Source organism: Trametes versicolor, assembly GCF_000271585.1.
Source record: "Trametes versicolor FP-101664 SS1 unplaced genomic scaffold TRAVEscaffold_19, whole genome shotgun sequence".
Classification (NCBI taxonomy): domain Eukaryota; kingdom Fungi; phylum Basidiomycota; class Agaricomycetes; order Polyporales; family Polyporaceae; genus Trametes; species Trametes versicolor.
The window spans coordinates 42,125-62,011 of NW_007360339.1; the positions used below are offsets into that span (position 1 = coordinate 42,125).

Consider the following 19,887-nt stretch of genomic DNA (forward strand, 5'->3'; position numbering starts at 1 on the left):
CTACTTCCCCACAGGAATCTCCACCCACGGCTTGCCTATCGCTGCGATCTTTGCGCCCCATTCAGCGGCGCGGACTTGGCCTGCCCAGGGGCGGAATGACTGCAACTTCATAAGGCGTGAATCTATGGAACATCAGCCCATGTACAGCACTCAGTGTATCGCAGGCACTCACATTCGCTTTCTGCATCGTGCAGCGACTGCTCAGCTCTCCCGAGCTTGATACCAGCTGCAGCCACATCCTGGACACTGTGTTTGTGGGCGGCAATGCAGTTCACCAGTGCGTTATCCCTTTCACCCATCCCAATTTTGAAGGATGCTATGGTGCGGTCTGTTTCGACTTTGAGCGCCACCTTGCAGTGGGCGACAGCATTCTTGAAGGCGACAATCTTGCGCTGACGGGTGACCATGGTGTATTCGAGGATGAACTTCCCTGCGATGCCATCTAACATGGATATGTCCTCCATGTGTTGAAAGAACATGTTGAACTGTGTGTCGCAAACACAGTCGGCATCGCACACATGGGTGCCCGAGTACTACCACAGTAGTTAGCAAACAACAGATCAACAAGATCAGCTGGCTTACTATTGTCATCTTCATACCCAGCAGCCACCGCATCAGCTCGTCCTCGTTATCGTCTTTTCTCCAAGGTTGATTTGCTAGGATAGCATCGACAAACTGCTGGAACTCAGGATATTCATAGATGGTCTGTTTATCCTGTAAATTGGCCATCATGCCTGTAAAAGCACTTCAATGATGAGGGAATCATTATAAAGCAGAAGACCTACTGAATTGTGAGCTGTGGATGTGTAGTGGAGCAGAAACAAGGGCGACGACAAGATGCTGAGGTGGCATGCCAGCATGGACCTCGGCGAATGCCGACAGAGCACAGCCACGTGCTCGGGCCGGTATTGAGGCCGAGAAGACCGGGCAGCTGCCGGTCCTCGTCCTTGTTCCTGCTCTCTCTGTTGTACTCTCTGCTTTGCTCTGCCACTCTCTCTCAGGTCTCTGCACACGCGCTCTGCATTTCACGCCGCAACAAGATCTTTAAACTCTGCGTCAAGGGGAGGTCTTTATTAAGGTGGGGTGGTCTGTAAGCCTGCATAATGCCATCCCTGTGCACCGCTAACAAGCTTGTACATCTACAGGGCCATGAGGATGTGCAAGGACACAGATTTCAAAGCAAGGTACGTACCGGGACAGTCCGCGTCACGTAGATCCCGCCACTGATGCTTTCGCATGCGCAGTGTGTCGTATACCGCGTAGAGATGCCTCTAACCCACACCCATTTCGTCCTCCCACGTATGGGCTCCTGCTGACGGGTTCGCACTTGCAGCCGGCCGCGTGCAGCGTCGCGACGCCTGCGGCTGTGGTGAATCCGTGCACGCGCCGCTCGTGCACGTCCAACGAAACCCTGCAAATGCGAAACGGTCAGGATCGCGGAGTACACGATGCTCGGCGCGAGGTATGCGCTGATTTGGTCCTCGTCGGGTACGGGCCACCGCTGACGAGTCCGTGCTTCCAGGCAGCTGCATACTGCATCTAGACGCCTGTGGAGGTGCACAAGCACAGTGAGTGTCAGTTGTCTCGCGTCGAGAGTGCCCTGCTGACTCACGGGATTGACAGGCTCACGCCGTGAGGTTGACGAAGCCCCGGCCAGTCTTGACGGCACATACAAGGGTGGTTATGAGGTGGGAGAGAGCAGGAGGGCGGCGGAGACGTACCATAGTCGTACATAGTAGACAGGCGTAGTAGAACACCGTTTCCGCGGTGTTCGCGGCAAGGCGAGCTTGCGGGCACTCGAACGGCTCCCTCAGCGCGGACACCTCGTACCTGGTACGTCAGCCCATCGATATCCGTCGATAAGCTTGCTGATGTACTTTAATGCAGGGCGTCGACAGGATTCTGGCAGAACGGTGGCAGATCTGAGGAGATCTAGCCCGGGTGGGGTGTGCTGGGTGTCCAGACGGCCCCAGGGCAGGTAAGTACAGTGTGTAATGGGCGTAATATCGCACCTCACCTGTCAACAGCCCGTAGTATCCATACGCGCCGGAATCGCGGTGTTTGGCGGGGGTGGAGGGCGGGAGGAGGCAAGTCAAGGGAGGTCGCCGTCTAGGCGCCCGTGTACGTTGCACGTTTGCGAACCGCTGCATCAATCGACACGATTCCTTCGTGTCTTGAGAGAGCCAGCCGCCCTCTCTCGATCTGTGGCGATTTCACAGAGGTTCGGAAAGCCCGTTGGGCTTCCCGGGGCCACATCACCGCGTCCCGCGCGACGGGCATGCGTGTCCGGGCCTGAGAACCGCATTTCTGGACTTCCATGGAGGTCAGCATCGCATGTTATATTAGTGGCTCGGCCGCAAACGCACCCGTGGAGGAGCTGTCCAAGAGGGCGGCGGTTGGGCGCCTATGGGGGTGAGGGAGTCGGCGGGGAGATGGCGCGATTTCCCGCGCTTTGAGGGTGTCTATAGCGAGCTTGAAACGTCCAGGGCGAGGGTGAGTAGCCTGGGGGGTGTGGGGGTGGTGAGCGATGAGGTGAGGGCCGAGGAGCACCACTGGGCCAGCGAGGGCTGCAGGAACGTCCTAGGCGGTGTCGTCTGGACGATGGAGGTCGCTGAGAGTCGCAAAAGCAGTCTGAGGGAGTTCCAGGAGTACAGAGCGCGATACAGGGCTGGAATTGCGCATGAGGGCGGCTGAGGGGAGTCTCCTTTGAAGGGAGTCGTCTTGAGCAAGATTACGACGCTCCCCAGCGTAGAGAGATGTTTCATGGTGTGCCGAGAGTCGCTGTGTGTCGCCTAGGTGTTTGCCTGGTAGCTGAGCGGTCCACAGTGCGCAAGACGGCGTTGGGATGCTCGCAGACGGCCAAGAGTCCCTAGATTGAATCCCTGTCGAAGGGCGAACAAGATGGGCAAGGTAGAGAGCAAAAACGAGCCCAGAATCGGCCATGGAATCGCCAAGGATGTCGATAGAAGCTCCTAGCAGCAGACTGGGACAACCGAGGGCTGCTGTGTGTCGCCCGGAGCAGAGTGCGAGGTACGAGCACGTACATGCCGTCCCTAACGAGCCTCCTGGGAGTCAGGTCAGAACGCAAGCGAGCAGTCGAAGGAACGCAGGGCTCACATGCATCAATTGCCCGTCGACGGATTGACGGACTTTAGGGGAGGAGCAGGCGGACGTGAGCGAGGGCCGCTAGAGCACGATCTAGTGTCACGTGGGGCACGATAGGCGCGCGTCAGGGCTTCGCAGACGGCTCGCTCTGCTTTGCTCCACTCTCGCACTCTCTTCGACAGCTCGCAGTCACTGCTGGCGCGTTTTCTAAGGCTCTGCTCTACTAATCGACACCGCTTTTTCTCTTCTTGCTCGCCATGCCCGCCTCCTTTGCCCGTCCCCTGCTCTCATCGCCACTCCTGCTTATCTACCCGACACCACTTGCTTGATCTTGTGGATCCTCGTCCACATCAGCCATCCGCAGCAAGCAACTCCGCGAATGTACTCACAAGGCCTCTCCCTCCCTCTAGTCCGCCTCTCGCACTCCGGTCTCCAGTAGAACCCTCCGGCGAGCAACCTCGCGCTGTCCCTCGCAGCTCGCAGCTCGCGGCCTACAGGTAACTAGTCTACATACCCCAGAACCTGTGCTGATCTCGTGTGCTCATTCAGGAACGGCCTCGCGCGTATACACTCACGGGAACGTGATACAGCTCGTGCACGACACCCGACATGGACTCTGTCTCCGCAGCCCCGGAATCCGTCATTAGACAGCGTATAACGCCAGCAGAGTGCACGCGAACGTACTCGCGCCGCGCCCAGGACTCGTAGACATGTGGGCACTGCGTCTATATCGCTTGCGGAAGGTGGGAGCAGCCTCGCGAGTCATCTCGGCGCGCGAGATGTGCTGGAGACTGATGAAAGCGTCAGACCGCGCCGCGGCGCTCATATAGCAAGGCGTACGTACCCGTGAACACCACTCCTCCTCGCTCAAATGCCGCGTGGTCACGCCCGTCGCACTTTGTGCATGCGAGAAGGTAGGTTCGCATTCATTCCCAGTCTCCGGAGAGGGGTATCGCTGTTCTGAACCTCTGGATAGACGTCCTCCGACGCCTTGCACGCTCAGATATCGACATAGAGCCCCTGGGGCACTTCCGAGTCGGTTTCGACGGCCTGGGACATGGCCCCACAGCGCCGTACTCGCGTCGCGAGAGCCGTGATGGGACAACGAGGGCGGGAGCGTACAACGTGGCCATCCCATCGTGCCCAGATTGCGGGGATGGCGACTCGACATCGCAGAGGATGCCGCCCGAGCCGGCTCAGGGCGCGAGCAGAGCGTGCGAAACGATCCTCGATGCTGGCAGGAGTATCCGGGAGTCAGATTGCGCGCTAGTGGCCATGCGAACGAGACGTACCCGTCGATACTATGCAGGTAAGCTCGCGATCTATCCGTCTTCGACTCGCATTCACCGTCTCTTGCCAGCGCCTGCCTCCTGACCTCGATAAACAGCGTCCACCTGCGAGATTCATCTGGTAGACATAGGTAAGTCTGGGCCCATGCCATGCTTGCGAGCAGGTGCAAATACAAACTCACCGCAAGCTCCCAGATCGGCACATGGACGTCCTTTGCCCGGCGGACACCGGACTCGCGGACGCGCCCCAGGAGACCAAATTTCGCCCTTCCACGCGCGCACAAAGCTCCCACGCAGCAAGATCGCAGCGAGCACTGGCACTCTGAGTCGCGGATAGAAGCCTGCTCCGGCACGCGGTGGACAAGCCCTCAGAGACGACGAATTGACGAGAACACAACATGAGTCAGACTCGTGCGGCGGCGGAGACGCGAGGTGACGTACCTCGTCGACACCAGGCAAGTCAGCAGCCCACGTCCCGCTTCGACTCGTGTTCATAACCCATTCTGTAGCGTCTGCAATACGCTGTCTCTCGCGGCTGAATGTCGCCGTGAAGGCCCGTCCGTGCCCATGTCGCAGAAGTGGAAAGGCCGCACGGAGACGGCCACTTCATGCTCGCGGGAGAGGGCGACTGTATCCGGGACTCAGCTCGTGCAACAGCGGCCAGGCGTACGAGACGTACGCGTCGATATGACCGAGGTAGAGTCTTGATTATCTTCGCATCAACTCGTGCTCATCGCCCTTCTGCCAGCGCTGGTGTGTTGACCTCGTCAGACAAGGTTCGCCCTCGGGAATCTGCAAGAAATTCGTAAGTTTGTGCTGGTTCCCGTGACTCCGAACTCACATTGATTTCGCAGATCTCACGATGCTGCGGAGCGCTCCCGCGCACGCACCCATCCTCGGACGTCAAGAACGCGGTGGCACAAGGCACACCGGCGCCCCGAGCCGTGTATCTAAGGCTTCCTCTACGCGGACAGAGCGCTCGAGAAGGCCAGTCTCCGTGGATGGGAAGCTGGTTGAGACTCGTGCGGCCGCAGCGATACAAGCGAGCAGCGTACCTCGTTGACACCAAACAGGTCCATTTCCCATGTCCCGCCCCCACCTCGTGCTCACGTCTCCTCCTGCAGCGCTCGTAATCCCGCCTCGATGGTGCCTGGACGCCCTTGTGAAGCTGCACACATCCACAACATGTAAGTCTGCATCCGCTCGCCACGAGAATTGGCGGAAACTTACGTCGATGCGGATCCCTTCTCTTCACGACCCAACCTCCTCAGAACGCGGAGGATCTGCCGCATGTTTCGGATGTCGTGAGCTGGGCCACCTGCCGCCTTTCACGGCCGCAAATGCACTCGTACGCGTGCGCGTCGCGAAGCGCCAAGGCTCTGCGCCTCAACGCCTACGGCCAGGGCGTCCAGGGCGTGCAGAAACCAAGTCTGATGGGCGCAGAATGCGTCGGCGCGTGGGCCCCTTCGCTAGCAGAGCTGGAGACATCAGGATGGAGATGGCCCTGCGTACGACACGACGGCCACGTACCTCGCATCACCGTCGCGCCAGCTCTGCACTCAAGTCCTCCAGCGACGTCCCCATCGTCTTGGTGCGGTGCCCTGACCGCTCCCGCCCTGCCCGCTGTCCAATTCTCCAGCGCGTCCTACGTGTTCCGACGCGACGCAGCACGACGTGAGACATGCCCAGGACTCGTTATGCCAAGATCGAGCACGGGAGGATGTGTTACCAGCCCGGTACGCACCATTTTCTCCTTTCGTCCGTTGCTGCCCATGAAATCGTCCCGAACTGACCGATCTTTTTCTCGCCGTACAGCCCCGCAACTCGCAGGGGACATGCACCCCGGTGCACGGGAGCCCGCCGTCGTGGTTGCACGCGGTCTGGATGCGATGCCGGCGCTCGAGAGGTGCAGCGGCCGGGGGAGCGGTCGGCGAGGGCGAGACGATCGCGGACCTCGTCGAGGGCGTCCTGAGTGCGTAGGCGGCGTCTTCGCGTGCTGTTCGTCGCGGCTGGAGTCCACAGAGACCCGTCTCGACAGATGGCGCTCGCCAGGCCGACGGAGCGGCGTCGAGACCCGCCCATCCCCGCGCCGCCTCCTCCCCCTCCGCCAAAAGTGCGAAATTGGTACCCGCCGTGCGCGCCCGCACGCGCCCGCACGCGCCGGCACACGACGCAGACCGTCCCCAGGCACATCCCTGCCGAGTATCGCGGCCAGCGGACGGGAGGGGCGGCCGGGGCGCGGACTTTACGCCCCTCGTCGGGCGCGATGTAAAGAAATCGCCCGAGAACGCCAATATATTTTCTGCGCCGATCGCCGCGAGACCGCGTGTGCGTGTGTGTCCCGGTCAGCGGGGGCCGTCGTCGTCGGCAGGGAGCCGGAGGGCGCGATTTGCGCGCGCGGGAGGCCGGGCGGGGCGGCCGGGGCGGCCGGGGTGCCCGCCGGGTGGGGGGCGCGCGATGTGTGCAGGGCGCGCAAGCTTGGGAGATGTGTGTCTTGGGAGCGGGGCCGACGTTTGGGGAGCGGTTGGGGGGCGCAGCGTGGCTGTGGGCGCGATGGGCGCGGACGAGGCCGTGGGTGCCAAGGCTCAAGGCGGGCTGTTCTTGTATGTGGTGGTTGTGCGCTCTGCGAAGCGTTGCGGACAGTGTGGGGAGATCCCTTGATGCTCCTGAGGGTGTTTTGCAGTCGTTGTCTCGAGATTGAAGTCGGTCGTGAATATTCTTGTATGGGGGTTATCTGAAAATGCGACCTTGTCAGCGCAATTTACAGCAGAATCAGCGGAAAACGTACACCGCACGGCGGGGATATACTATACATCGAGTAGCATACAGCTGGTAGCCGTAAACGAAGGCGTCGGGACGCCAGAGAGGGGCGGGGCCGGTTTGGGACTGCCAGCGAACCGAGGATCGTCCCTCGCGCAGGACGCGTGCGGCAGCTTCGCGCGTCTCACAATCTGTCGAGGCGCATACAACAAGCATATATCCAGCTCCCCGAGTGGGGGCATCGAGGTGCTCGGGTGGTAGACCGCAATGTTGCGTGCACGGGCTCGCGCGCGCCGCCGCCGACGCCGACGCCGCAGTTCCGCGCTGCCCCGCAAACGGCGTCGTGGGCACGTTGTGGCCGTGTATGCGCGCGTTTTACGCGATGCAGGCAGGGTGCACCGCGCGGTGGGGCGCGGATATGCGCGATTTCGTGCGCGGAGGGGCTGTAAATGGGACGTTGTCAGCAGAGTTCGCGTCTAGGCAGTCTGCGCACACACGTGGATGGAGGATAGAGTCGTATTGACGCCGTCATGGGCAGTTCGCGCGCGCTGCGTTGAGCGGGGTGGTGGAGGAGACAGCGGAGGGCGCTGGCGGGGTCGCAGGAGTGATGCACGGATGGGGCACGGAGGACGGCGGCGGCGGCTTCGAGCATGCAGAGGGGACATCCTCTGGATACTCCAAGCGTGCTGTGAAGTCGTGAGATGGGGGCGTGCAGGTTTGCGGGTGGTGGCCGTGGATGTTGAGGGTGAGCGCGGGCGCCCGCTGTTGACGACGTCACGGCCGCAGTTTTGCTCTGCACCGCAAACGACATCGTGGGCCTGCGACGACGGTGTATGCGCCGTTTTAGTACGCTTTAGGCACTGTTCACAATGCGAACAGGCGTGGGTGTTTGTGATTTGAAGGGCGGGCGACCTGTGAATGGGACACTGTCAGCGCAAATCGGATCGGGAGAGGCTGCAAACGCACAGGAGTAGCGAAGAGCATTGCCTGTACAGCGTCGTGTACACTGGACGAGCATCGGCGACAGAGGGATGGCGCCAGAGAGGATTGAGGGGCGAAGGAGAGCGCCAGAGCTCTCCGGGGATGGCACACGAAGGACGTCGACGGCGGCTTAGCGGAGAAGCAGGCACGTTGCTCCGGGTCCGACGGGCGTCCACAGAATGGCAGGAGCGCGGGCGTCGAGATTTACGGGAGCCAGGTGGGTGCGAGCGAACCGAGTACACCGAGGGCGACCTCGAAACGAGTCCGTCGCGGCGCGGCGCGGACTCTCGCAGGCGTGTAGAGACGGCCCAGGCCCACACTTCTCCATCGTAAACAGAGTGCGAATCGAGGGATACGGCGTCGCTGTGGGCGAAACAGAGGGCAAAGAGGCTCTGAAACGATCGGTGTGAGTGCATTTCGCGCAGGAACACGCTGTAAGCTCACTCGAACGGCGGGGGACGTCGTAGCTATCGAGTCATACCGAGTTTGTGCAGCTGCCATGTGTACGAGCGAGAGAGCGAGGTGAAGAGGGATAGCGGAGGCGCGAAGAGCCGAGACGCCATAGCGCGCGAAGTACGTTGGTGGCGGCTTCGCGATCTCGCGAGCGTGTTCACAGAGAGCTCAGTCGTCGAATTCCGAGTGTCCTGGGCGGGGCATTGTGAATACGGGCGCGCGGTGTCGTCTGAGAGCGGAAGGAAGAAGGCGGTGAGTAAGGCCAACCCGGTGCTGTACTCATTCGAGCTGTGAACTACAGGCCATATAGGTATAGTAGACTACTTCTAGACGTATTCGAGGGGCGCAGCTCGTCAACTGCGGGTACACCGTGCCAAAAGAGAGCGCGAACGCGGAGCTCACTGCGAGCCGGGAGGCGTCGCAGCGCACAGGGCGGGTAAGTGCAGCAAACGTCGGCCATGCAAGATTGTCCGCGGGCAGAGCGGCGGACGAGGGCGGGCGGACGGAGGCGCGGGCGGGCACAAGGGCAGGAGAGCAGCGCGAGGTCGTTCAGCGAGAGGGTTTCGGGGTGGTTATTAGGCGTGGGAACGACCTGCCATAAACGGAATTCGAGACTTAGGTGTCGTCCCGATATTCGTCCTGGCTCCCTCATCCTCCTCATCCTCGTACTCCCTCCTCGTGAGGCTCCGCCACCCTCAACAGCAGGGGTTTGCTTGTAATATCTGGACATCTGCGACAGTATTTGTCTTATTCTGGGAAGCTCGGCGCGTGCCGAAGGTACTTCGGACCAATCACGGTCCGAGCGCATCTTGTCCTTGACCCAGCTCGACCCGCGACGAGGACAAGGGTCTCTCCAACATCCTACCGTGCCTTCTTGTCTCGCTTTGTTTTCTTGCTGATAACGCTCTCTGGACCCTGCGATCCATCAGGACATAAATCCGTCAGGACACCGTGGTCAGCCCGGGCATGTCTGCGAACCGCGCCAAACAGGACGACACCTCTCCGGACATGATCTCGCTCGCCACCCTACCCTACGACCTGCTCCTGAACATTGCACGGCATTTAGAACTGCATGAGATACATGCACTCCAGCTCGTGAGTCTTTCCGTTTGACGACCCTCGTTGTCCGCTGCGATTTGTCTAGGGAGCATGGGCAGCCATGCCCCAGCACTGGCAAACGCCCCTCTGGCTCCCTATTTATGTCTCTGTTCCCTTGCTATGCGTGTCCGTGGCCAAAGCGATCAAGGACGTCGCAATTGTGCGCACAGTCGAGATCGGGCGAAGATGTTTATTCGTCCCTGCTTTACGCGCGAGAGCCGTAACTGCGAGACCTGCCCCTCCCCTCCCACTCTCAGACACACCGGAATGGTTAGAATGCAAGCTCACCTCAATTGGCCTCGTTAGAGCTGCAAAGCGCTGCACGGCTTCACCACCACGCGACCGGTGTACCGAAACCTTGCGACAGCGCTCCTCAAGCGCTGTCGCGCGCTCCCGCTCCATGGCTTCCAACGCCTATCGGACCTTACAGACGAGCAGCTCGTCGACGCCGTCAATCATGAAACCCGATTAGAGACCGCATGGCTCACCCGCGGCCCGCGCCCCTCGTCATCGTCGCCGTACTTCAACACTGCCGAGGGTTCCACGACAGGAAACCGGAGTTGGTACAAGATCATCAGCGCACCGCCGAACGAGGAGGTTGCCTGGTTGTCCCCAATCACCTCGAGCTACAGCCTGTGCGCAACAAAAAGCAGGAAAGTAGTGTGCTGGGATGTCCACCGAGACGAATGCCTTGCAGAATGGGACCCACAGGAGCGCTGGGAGCTCTGGAAGTGCCGTGTCGAATTTGATATTCGGACGGTGTTCTTTACGATGGCCAAGATTTTGCAGCGGTCGTGAGTGACTCTATCTGCGTGTGTAGAGCCAGGCTGAGCGTAGTGTTAGATTGGACGACCGAGTGATGGAGTTTGTACTCATGAAGCTCGAGTTTCCTGACAAGGGCGAGCCGATTTTCTCTGAGCTCGCGATGTTCAAGACGATTGGTGTGGTCATGAACGTCTTCCTGCTCGATCCCTCATCATGTCTGCTCTCTGCATTCGTGTGGGTCGCGAGCTCGAACACGATCGGCCTCTACGCTCTGCTCGACTGGAGGAAAGAGGAGTACGTCTTCATCGACACGGGGATCGAATGCGTGCGTCATAATTTTCATCTCTTGTAATACATACTGACCCACTTCAATACTTAGTCTATGTCCTCGAACTGGTCATGCATCCTATACCAAGAGCAAATCGTGATACACTCCGAAGAGAGCGACGCCGCACACCAGTACTTCTACCCGATCTCAGTGCTTCAGCAGTACGCGCGGCTGTCGACCTCGTCCGCTACCTTCGTCGCCAACATCTCCCAACGGTTGCGGCCGGTGACGACGATGTCAGCGCCGTTCATCTTCCCTCCTCTGACCCGGTCAGTTTCACCTGCAAGCGCTCGGGACGAGGAACAGGGACCACAACTCAACGGCCACGCCGTCGTGGACGCACCTACGGAGACAAACGGGGTCGACGAGGATGCGCACCCACCTGCACACGAGGACGGAGAGGACAATGCGGACGGCAATGCAGACGGAGAGGACGACACGGGCTCCGGCACCGTCGCGGACGGGAACCCATTCCCATATCCACCCTGGTACCCCGAGAGCGCACACTTTGTGCGGCAGTGGTGGCCGACACTCGCGTCCGTCCCGCGGCTCAGCTGCACGGTCGTGCTTCTTGCAGACCACGAGCCCGACACGCACCGGACGCGCTACGTGCTTGCGCAGCACTACTTCAAGGTTCCGCTCATCGAGGCGGACGAGCTCGAGCAGATGTCCGCCACAGCCGCGCAAGCTGTCGAGGCTGCCCTTATGAACGGATCCGCTGCCCCCTCGGAAAACGGCTCTGCCGTTCCCACCGTGAAAGCTGGCAGCGTCGACGTCAGCAAGGGCGAGGGGTCAAGCCGCAGCGCCAGCACATCTTCGTCCGAGACCGGCGAGTGGAGTGGGACGGGGACGACGGACTCGCCTACAAAGCAGCGCGGGGCAGAGTCATCCATGATGCGCCTGTGGTACGTGAGCGAGCCGTTCGAGGTCGTGTGCGTGCTCGACGGCGTCGAGGACGACGACATGGACCCGGATGGGGGCGCGGACCGGCCGCGGCCGCTCATGGCGGTCGACTTCGGGCATGCGGTGTGGATCGAGTTCGCGTTCCCGCCAGAGGTGGACAACGAGGACAAGCGGCTGCGGTTCGTGACGTTCCCGCCGGTGACGAACGACCGCGACGTGATGGGGTACGGGCTGGGCGGGACGGCCGACTCGCTCGAGGGCATCGTGCGTGGAGGAAGGAGTGCGTCGGATGTTTGTGTGCGTCATGGTGTTCAACGTAGCTGCGAATATATTTCTTGCGGACGAACGGTGCGGTGGCGGTGGGGGCGGTGGTGTGGACTCAGACTCGGCGGTGGCCTTGGCTAGCACGTGGGGAGGGCATATGCGAGGTCGACGGCCATGGAGAGATTCACGGACTCTGTGTCTGGGGTGGGGACTAGTTGAGAGCAGGGGCCGGGGGGTGGCGGAGGGTGGAGAGTCGGTCGGAGGGCAGGAGGAGCAGGTCGGGCAGTTCGAGCTCGCAGAGTCCGCATCGTGCGCAGAGTATGCAGACAGTATGTATAAGATATATTATGACAAGGACGTGCCCCGCGCGCACGATACAATCCCCAAAACGCCCTCCGCGCACACTGGTACTTGGTAGAAATCCGCCCTCGCGGAATAGGCGCCCACGCCTTGCCTCCACACCGCCACCATCCCGCCCCGAACCCGCTCGTTCTCGCTGTACTCACTCTCGTGCTCTGGGCCTGCGAACGACGTCAAGTCTCGTCTGGGAGGCTATAAGACTCACCTGGCCTTGGTTTCGTCTGCGCGCGGACTCTCAAGTGTCCCCGGAGGACAGATCGACAGGGCGCCCGTCTGCCGCTGCGACTCTGGCGTCTTCAGGCCGTCGCGCGCACTCTTGCTGAACTCGTCGTTTTCTGCGTGCCCCTGCGACTCCATCCCTCTGTGTTGTTCCAGCTAGCAGGCCTCTGACGTACTCTCTGCGAGTCCATTCCACCGTCGAGCGAGCTTGTACTCTGTGCCTGCGGACGACACCTTAGAAGTCTGCGCTGCAGGCTGTGAGACTCACCTGGACTTGGTTCCGTTCGCCGGATGCTCGCCGAGCACTGTCGCAAAACGCGCCAGAATCGCTGCTGCGGTGTGCTGTCCCCCTGAACTCGTCCGTCGTCTCTGCCCGCGCCCGCCAAGCTCGTTCTCGCATTCTCGATCTGCGGACTGCGGGTCAGATTTCTCGTCTCGACAGCTGACAGCGCCGGCGCTTACCTGAACTCTGGACTGACTCTCTGCCTGCCACACCGATCCTCCGGTTCCGCCTGCCTCTTCGCGGTGACGGCGCGACCGAACGCCCTGCGCCCTTGCGGAGCTCGTCGCCTGGAAAGTGCTCTGCCGCGGAGCGATGTACCCGGCTGGCTAGTCCTCGCGTCGCACACGCCATGTCGCCCCGTGCCGACGCGCCCTGCCGCGCGCGAGACACTTGCGGCATGCGCAATCTGTCCCCTGGCTTGATAGGTACGTCGGGAACATGTATGCTTGACATATTCGCGTGGGCTTACAATCTCATCCGCTAGATCGTCTCGTACCTCTTCTGGGGCCCGACGGCCACTGGCGGCGGTGTGTACCAAGTCCATTGGCGTCTGGGAACTTAGCACGTTCGGGCCGCCGCATGCGTCTGGGGGTGGTCAGATTGTCGCACGGCCGCACACTTGCTCCCAGTCATCGTGAGCCTTCATGAACATGGTCAGAACTGTGTAGGGTAAGTCCCAAGCGGTACAGGAAGCCATGAACATGAACTCACCTCGATTAGAGTCTGCCTCCCGTGGGCTGTGGCATACATTTCGCGCTCCGGCCGCGCCGCATTCTTGCCGCGACGCCGTACATGTCACCTGCGCCCGCCCTCCTCGACTGGTGCTCCTCCAACGATGGCCGCTGGCCAGCACACTCGAATTTGCGCGCGAGCCCTCTCCTGGGCAGCCCTGCTCCCTACTACGACGGAGACATGCCACAGTAAGTCTCAAGCACGGAAGAATGCCATGCGCGCATGCTTACCTCGAATTAAAGTTTGTCCCAGGTAGGAAACATGGCGCCGAGTTTGCGCCACGGCGATGCCGCCCTTCCTCGCTATCACCAGCCCTTCGTCGCCCTCCTCCAACGCTTGCCCTGCTGCAATATTCCCCACAGCACCTGCCCCGCGCTCCTGCCACCGACCCGGAGTCCCGCGTCGTTCTCCGTGGACGCTGCGCGATGCGAACATCGCTATCACCGTCGCGCAACACAGCAGGATCATGCGCGCAGGAAGCAATCTACTACACAGCTCTAACTACCTACAGCCCAGGTGAGTCCTCCCTATCGTCTTTCTTGGCTATAGCATGCCTCGTATGGATGTATCAAGCATCCAGGACCGCCGCCAGCGTCCGAGACAAGGCGAGCGCACAGAGATGCACTTGAGGTGCAGGCGGAGGCCTGGGACGATGTAGGTGCCTGTGTACTCCCGTGGCGGCGCATCGGGGAGCTCATTCGCATTGTGCGTGGCGCACGGTGGGTGGCGCGCGAGGTGGTGGTCGAGGCGGCACAATGGGCGTCGTACGCGGTCGAAGGTTTCTGGGAAACCCGTGATTCGCGGGCCTCGCGCGAGCAGATGAGTATACGTACGTTGGTCCTCCCGCCGCGTACGTGTTCGCGTCCATTTCGGTGCGGGAGCGCCGTTGCCGAGCCCATCTGCGGGCGCCGCCCCAGAGACGTCCTGCAGCTCAAAATTCCGCCCACGAGCGCGCGTCCGTGACGCTGATTGCAGAGGAGTTGTCCACGAGTGCGCTCACAGTGCGGCGCGGCGCCAGGACGGAGTACCCGGGCGGTACGCGCACATTCGTGCCTCGGGGCCTATGAGATAATGGCCCCGGGCGAGCCCAATCACTCGGATCGCGACGCAGCCTCACGGGTATGCGTGTCCGTATCCAAAGAGTCCCCCGTTCAGTGCACTCGAGCCTGCGCGGCACCGTCCACGCACGAAGTCGAGATCACCCACGTCGGCCCCATTAGGTGCCGGCGACTCAGCGCCGCCGCCGAGTCGCAAGGGCAGACCGCGCCTTCGTAAGCAGCGGAGACGGCGCCGGGGGTGCCCACGAGTGCCCCTGAGAAGCGGCGTGCGTCCCGGGGGCGAATTGGGGGTGCGACGCGCGTTTTTCGTGATTTTGGCCGTGGGCAGGCCCATGAGAGCGGGCGAGCCGGCCTGGTTTTTCGCTTTGCGCAGATCGCGGCGCAGAGTAGAGGGCGTGCGCGGAGTAGGGCGGACGGCCCGCTGTCGCGTTTTGGGGCGCCTGGGGTGGGCCGTTGGGGCATGGAGTGGACGGCACCGGGGGCGGGCGGGGCACGGGGCACGGGTGGTACGGTCCTGCCGCGCCGCACAGCCGTCGTGCATCCTCGCAAGTCGCAGAGAACACGGCGGTCATTTCTGCGAGTCCGCATACCGACTTTCGCGGCCGTAGGGGGCGACATGGACGCGGAACGGCCGAAATGGTGCTGCTGACATCGATAAGTTCAGTGAAAAGTGACACAAGCACGTCTATTCTGCTCGTATTGCGCCGAAACTCGCGTGGTACATGCCCCTCGGTTCCTACAGCGCTCCGTTCCACGCGCAAAGACGATAGACGCGGTGTCTGCGCGCAACGACGCCGCCATTGCCCTCCCGAGGCATAAGCGCCCAAGCGCCGCGTCGACGAGCCAAAACAAACCTCCTCGTACGTGCCTGTAAGCGTCGGAGCCGTCGCCGCGGGTGCCAGAGAGTGCGCCTGCCGAGTATCGCGGTCCCCGGGCGCAGGACAGCCGCGGGACACGCGATCTCGTCCGTCCGCCCCACCCCCGGCCCATGAAATGCGTCGAGCCGACGCGATCGCCTTCTCCACGGATCGCGGGGGCGTGTGCGGCGTAGGGCATAGACCGCACCGTGCGACTGGGGGAGCCTAGCGGTGCGGCGTGCGTGCGCGACATCGTCCGCGCCTGGGTTCAGTGGGGGTTCCGCCCTGGGTTCGGTCAGGGTTCCGCCCTGGGTTTAGGGAGGGGTCCGCTGATGCACGACGGCCTGCGAGCGGCGGAGGCGGCGTCCCAGGTGCGGCAGAGTGTGCGTGCGCGGCGGCACGGCTGCTGGGCGCGGGACGGGCGCGGGACGGGCGATTCGGTCGCACCGTGGGCCCATCGGCCCATGAAATCGGTCGAAATGACCGAAATATTTTGTGCTCGGATCGGGCCGTAAGTCGCAGGGCGCTTCCGTCCTGGTGCATAGACCCGGGTGTTGCGTTGTGAGAGGCCCACGAGGCGGCGTGCGCGCGCGAGGGCGTTGGCGCTGTCGATTCTGGCCCAGGCGACCTGAGAAAGTGAGATCGTCGGCGCAGTTCGTACGCGTGCCGCCGGGGAAGGCACCTCATGCGTGCAGAGGGCGGGCGTCGTGCGATGTGCAAAGCGGCGGGGCGGGGTGTGAGGTACGCGGGGAGGTGTGCGCAATCTTGGCTTCGTGGAGGCGGGCCGGCGCATGAAAGTGGTCGAACCCGACCCGACGTCGTTCTGCGCGGACCACCGTGCCGCGCCACGCACGTGTGCAACCTGGTGTGCAGCACTCGCCATCGTGAGTATGGAGGCCAGAGCCTCGCCGTTCACGCGCGAAGTACGAATTTGTGAGTCTGGCGGGGACGGGCGCCTGCAAATGCGGCGCCGTGAGCGTAATTCGCGTGCGTAGCGGCTGGAAACGCACCGCACAAGAGCCCAGAGCGTGATCAATGCGATGCCCCCAAAGAGGGAGCGCAGTGCGTAGCGGGACGGCCGCGGGACGGCTGCGGGACGAGGGGCGGGCTCCCTTCGCACCAAGCCCGCTATGCTCCTTCGCGGCGCGCGCAGACGCCTGGCATCGTCGCAGACGATGGGGCGCATCCCGGGCGTGTGATACGTGGAATATGGGGAGTGGCGGGGCCATACGGCGCGGTACACGCGAGTTTCAGCAAGCGGGTGCCCTGTAATCGCAAGTTTGCTAGAGTATTACGCGGCGGTGCGCGCTGGTAATGTACGTACGGCGAGATACGGTCGGTCTACGCCTCGACGTGTGGTTACGGGACGTGTCAGCGCATGCGACGCGGCCGGGAGGCGGTTGAGGTTGGCAGGGAAGTCCGTGCGTTGTGAGGAGCGTGGCGGGCGCAGTTTACGCGCGGTGTCTTCGCGCGTCGGCAGGCGTCGTCATTGGGGTACTCTGCGACGTACCCCGGAGTTTGAGGGCGGGGCGAAGAGGGGCACAGGCGGGGTGAAGCGTTCTCGGGGGCGTGAACTGGTGGAGACAGTAATATATTCATTGTGAGAGGAGTTCGTGCAGGAAAAGGCTGATAACGCACCAGTAGCTGCATTAAATGTCTATGGATCCCCTCCTACACCTACCCCGCGCAACAGATGTCGTCGCTCGACGCAAGGACAGCGGATACATCCCTGCAGTGGATGGCGGACTGTATGCAAAGGAGTTGCGCGGCGCGTTGGTGCTCGCACCGGCAGCACCGCCTAGCGATGGATGCCATTCATCGAGAATTTGAGGGGAGTACGGCGGATTCCCGTCGAGATAAGCTCGAAAGAGCATCCGTTCTTGCCATTGGAGCGAGGGCGGCAGGGGGGCCGAGTGAGTGGTGTTCGTTAGAATCGCGAGCGAGAGAGTGAGTGCAGCAGCTGTCGGTGACGTCACAGTGCGCGGTCGGGCGCTTCCCCCGCACGCAGTCGACACCGCGATCAGCCGCGCAAAATCCTGTCTTGCTCTTCGCCAGCGCAGTCTACTTCTCCTCTCCAACGACGAGAACGACTGCGCCAACCTCCCTCCTACCTCATTCTTCTGGGTGTTACTGCTTCATAGTGCAACATGCCGTCCCCTTCGTCCCACCAGCACCCGCCCTCGAGGGCGTTGGTGGTGAGTTGCTATGGTCGTAGCGTCCAGGCACGTGTTTTGCTAAATTTCTTCGTCGGTATAGATCGGGACAGTGTCTTTTTACTTGGTTGCTGCGTTGGCGGTACGTTGTTTCCATATGCGCTGGGGAACGTTCTGTCTGACGACCTTGCTGGGAACGGAGTAGATGGTTATGGTGTGAGTGTCTCACCTGTCGTATCCTGCGTTCGCATGCGACGAAATGAGCCGAGCCGTCGTCTGAACAAGACGACATAGCTCACGTCGAGCAATAGCATATATGCGTGCGCTGTCACTGCGAACGGACGTATGGCACTGACACAACTTTCAGGAATAAATGGGTCCTTAATATCACGGACACTCCCCTGTTCTTCCTCCTATCACAGCTCGTAATTGCGGTCATTCTCTTCCTATTGGCGCATATGGCCGGTATGCTCCAACTACCCCTCCAACTTGACACGCAAGTGTGCAAGGGCTTGATACCCATGGTTGGCCTAAACGTTATCGGGCTCAGGTGCGTATTATCTCCACTGCATACCGCTCGTTGCCAATCGCGTATCTTCGCGCGTGTAGCTTCAGCAACTATACCCTGAAATATGTCGACGTGCCGTTCTACCAAGTTGCGCGCGGCATGGTTCTCCCCTTCACCGTCGGCACCTCGTTCTTCCTGTTGCACGCCCGGCTGTCACTCCGTATCCTCCTTGCCTGCGGCGTAGTCACTATCGGCTTCTTCGTCGGTGTCTTCCTGGATGGCACTGAAGTCTCTCTGGTTGGCATCATATTCGGCGTCCTAAGCTCGATGATCACCGCCCTCCACTCTGTCGTCATGAAGAAAAGCCTGGATGTTGTGCATGGCAGTGCGCTGCACCTCTCCTGGTACACGAACCTCATGAGCGCCGTCGTCCTGGCGCCCATCATCATCCTCGTCGGCGAGCTTCCCGGGGTCATGAAGCTCTTGTTCGGCGCGAACGAGAACACCGCGGGCCATATGAGCACACTCGCGATGTTTGTTATGGGCTCCCTCATTACGGCACGTATCCTGAGACCGCCCGTGCGACGCGTCCGCGCTGACAACGTCTCTACAGGGTGTGTTCGGCTTCCTCGTGAGTCTCGCGAGTTTGATGTCAATCAAAGTCACTTCGCCCATCACGCTCCGCCGTGCGCGGTGTTGCGGCGTCCCCGCGCGGCTTCCCTCGACAGATGCCCGAAGGTGACCACCAACGCCGAATGGTCGCGGGCAAGGCGGGTGCGGGCGCGGGCGCGGGCGCGGGCGGGCGAGCGGGCAGCGGGCGGACGGCGGGCAGGTGTGGATGTACATACGTAGGGAGAAAATATATTTCGTGTGAGCTCGACCTCTGCTTGTGTGCGTTGTGTGTGCGTTCGCGGCTTGCGGTGGCGGTGCGTGGCGGGGGTGGCGGTGCGGGACCTGGCGAGCCGGCGGGACTGGACGAGGGCGGCGGCGGGTGGATCTCGGGGAGTGCGGAGGATCTTTGACTGCTAGGGAAATAACGACGGACTCTGCGTGTTCAGTGAGCACTAGTAGGCGCTGCGTGTTCAGTGGGGGCTTAGGAGGCGCCGTGTGGGGGAGCATAGGGTACGGGAGAGCTTGGGAGAGCAACGGAGAACTGGCGGGCAGGGGAGACTCGCACTCGCAGGCTGGAGCTCGCACAGGAGGTCTCGAAAACGCAGAGTATCACATTATAGGCTATCGACAGTACACGGGCGCATTTCGCGCGGGGGACGACCACAATCCACCCGTCCAGCGCACTTCGCGCACTCGGACGCGCTCGGGCGCCTAATCCGGCACCTCTCGAATCTGCAAAGGCTCGACGCGCTGCCACTCTGCCTCTACAGGGACATCGTTCCACGCCGCATATGCGACCTAGTTCTGGGGACGTTTTCGCGCCCTCAGACGGCGAATGCGCGCTGTGTCTGCTCGGAGTCAGCCGGAATCTGCGTGAGAGAGAGCGGCCGGTACGTACCGTGTCTTCGGCGCGCGTGGGGCGTCTGTGGCGTCGTAAATGAGTTGCGCCAGTGCGGGAGGTTGGGGCGCTCGCTGCGCGTCCGCACGGGTGCGCGCCGTGTTCGAGTCTTCGCGCGACGCGGTCAAGTCAGGTCGATGAGTGCGAGTTGGCGCAACGATGGGCGCGCGGGCGATTCCGCGCTGGCGAGACATCCCGTGTGCTCGAGAGTGCCTGCGCAAGCGTACCGCAGCGTTATCCAGCCCGTACCGATGTCCAGAT

At 61.8% G+C, this 19,887-nt stretch overlaps 5 protein-coding genes across 5 annotated transcripts; 4 read left to right on the forward strand and 1 right to left on the reverse strand.

The window, feature by feature from the left end:
* TRAVEDRAFT_54513 (uncharacterized protein) lies at positions 1 to 852 on the reverse strand (the record flags this gene model as incomplete). The annotated part of the gene is made up of 4 exons (XM_008047435.1): positions 1 to 122; positions 173 to 533; positions 583 to 734; positions 786 to 852. 4 exons carry the CDS (start codon positions 850 to 852, stop codon positions 1 to 3), a joined length of 702 nt encoding a protein of 233 aa, XP_008045626.1.
* Positions 853 to 1,149: 297 nt separating this feature from the next.
* On the forward strand, positions 1,150 to 1,926 carry TRAVEDRAFT_54514 (uncharacterized protein; the record flags this gene model as incomplete). The annotated part of the gene is made up of 6 exons (XM_008047436.1): positions 1,150 to 1,184; positions 1,264 to 1,462; positions 1,544 to 1,568; positions 1,624 to 1,688; positions 1,753 to 1,833; positions 1,888 to 1,926. The coding sequence occupies 6 exons, from the start codon at positions 1,150 to 1,152 to the stop codon at positions 1,924 to 1,926; spliced, it is 444 nt and encodes a 147-aa protein (XP_008045627.1).
* Positions 1,927 to 4,974: 3,048 nt separating this feature from the next.
* TRAVEDRAFT_32463 (uncharacterized protein) lies at positions 4,975 to 6,702 on the forward strand (the record flags this gene model as incomplete). The annotated part of the gene is made up of 5 exons (XM_008047424.1): positions 4,975 to 5,090; positions 5,143 to 5,199; positions 5,249 to 5,387; positions 5,450 to 5,562; positions 5,625 to 6,702. Coding segments are annotated over exons 4-5 (261 nt in total), but the record flags the coding sequence as incomplete, so codon positions are not given.
* Positions 6,703 to 9,554: 2,852 nt separating this feature from the next.
* Positions 9,555 to 12,087, forward strand: TRAVEDRAFT_137354 (uncharacterized protein; the record flags this gene model as incomplete). Its single annotated transcript, XM_008047437.1, has 5 exons — positions 9,555 to 9,683; positions 9,993 to 10,480; positions 10,530 to 10,776; positions 10,831 to 11,139; positions 11,212 to 12,087. The coding sequence occupies 5 exons, from the start codon at positions 9,555 to 9,557 to the stop codon at positions 12,085 to 12,087; spliced, it is 2,049 nt and encodes a 682-aa protein (XP_008045628.1).
* Positions 12,088 to 17,602: 5,515 nt separating this feature from the next.
* TRAVEDRAFT_137348 (uncharacterized protein) lies at positions 17,603 to 18,858 on the forward strand (the record flags this gene model as incomplete). The annotated part of the gene is made up of 6 exons (XM_008047438.1): positions 17,603 to 17,650; positions 17,712 to 17,750; positions 17,814 to 17,824; positions 17,976 to 18,158; positions 18,218 to 18,695; positions 18,730 to 18,858. 6 exons carry the CDS (start codon positions 17,603 to 17,605, stop codon positions 18,856 to 18,858), a joined length of 888 nt encoding a protein of 295 aa, XP_008045629.1.
* Between the last annotated feature and the right edge of the window lie 1,029 nt (positions 18,859 to 19,887).